This window comes from Cynoglossus semilaevis, chromosome 13 (genome assembly GCF_000523025.1).
Source record: "Cynoglossus semilaevis isolate Cse_v1.0 chromosome 13, Cse_v1.0, whole genome shotgun sequence".
Taxonomy (NCBI): Eukaryota; Metazoa; Chordata; class Actinopteri; order Pleuronectiformes; family Cynoglossidae; genus Cynoglossus; species Cynoglossus semilaevis.
Genome location: NC_024319.1, coordinates 1,640,000 through 1,640,710, shown reverse-complemented (window position 1 = coordinate 1,640,710; position 711 = coordinate 1,640,000). Strand labels below are relative to the sequence as shown.

At 43.9% G+C, this 711-nt stretch overlaps 1 protein-coding gene across 1 annotated transcript in view; it reads left to right on the top strand.

Annotated features, from left to right (window-relative positions):
- si:ch73-22o12.1 (poliovirus receptor homolog) overlaps positions 1 to 711 on the top strand; it is a 56,305-nt gene that overhangs the window by 48,357 nt on the left and 7,237 nt on the right. The window contains exon 5 of the mRNA XM_008322821.3: positions 570 to 687. Coding sequence (XP_008321043.1) covers positions 570 to 687 — 118 coding nt within the window. The remainder of the gene's footprint in view (positions 1 to 569; positions 688 to 711) is intronic.

Genomic DNA, 711 nt, shown 5'->3' with positions numbered 1-711 from the left:
TGAGTCAGTTTGAGTCACTCTGAGTCAGTTTGAGTCAGTTTGAGTCGAGCAGATGTAAAGAGTCGACTGAAATGTTCTCATGTTCATCTCATTCTTGTTGGTCTTTTAATGGAGTTTTAGTAGAAACAAACTCATAATAATGTTTTACTGAATATTGTTTTCATTACTACAACAACTACACAGTATTACAGTATATTTATCATTAACATGTACATAAACATATCTGACCTCATACCTCAGTCAGACGGATTAATCTGTCATCGTTTCTCCTGACCTCCCTGGGTCAAAGGTCAAGTAGGGTCATAAATCTGTCTGCTCCTGGCTTCATGCCCTCTTTATTTTCTGTTATTGGATGTCCGTTCAGATGTCCCGCCCTCTAGTCAACAAACACAGCTCTGATTGGCTGCGACCCTTGTCACGATTGGACCTTCGTTACATTTTTATTATTGTCCCCTCACAATGTTCTGTTTATATTTTCACACACACACACACACACAGACTCCCCCCTCAGTGAACCTGATTACCATCATTCCCTAATTTCCCGTCCTTATCCTGGTGTCCTTCCTCAGACCCCCCCAAAGTGACCATCGTGGGCTACGACAACAACTGGTACGTGGGTCGTACCAACGTTGTGCTGACCTGCCAGGCCACTGGAAACCCTATCCCCGTCACCGTGCTGTGGAGGACGTGAGTACCAGTCTTTAGTCTTCT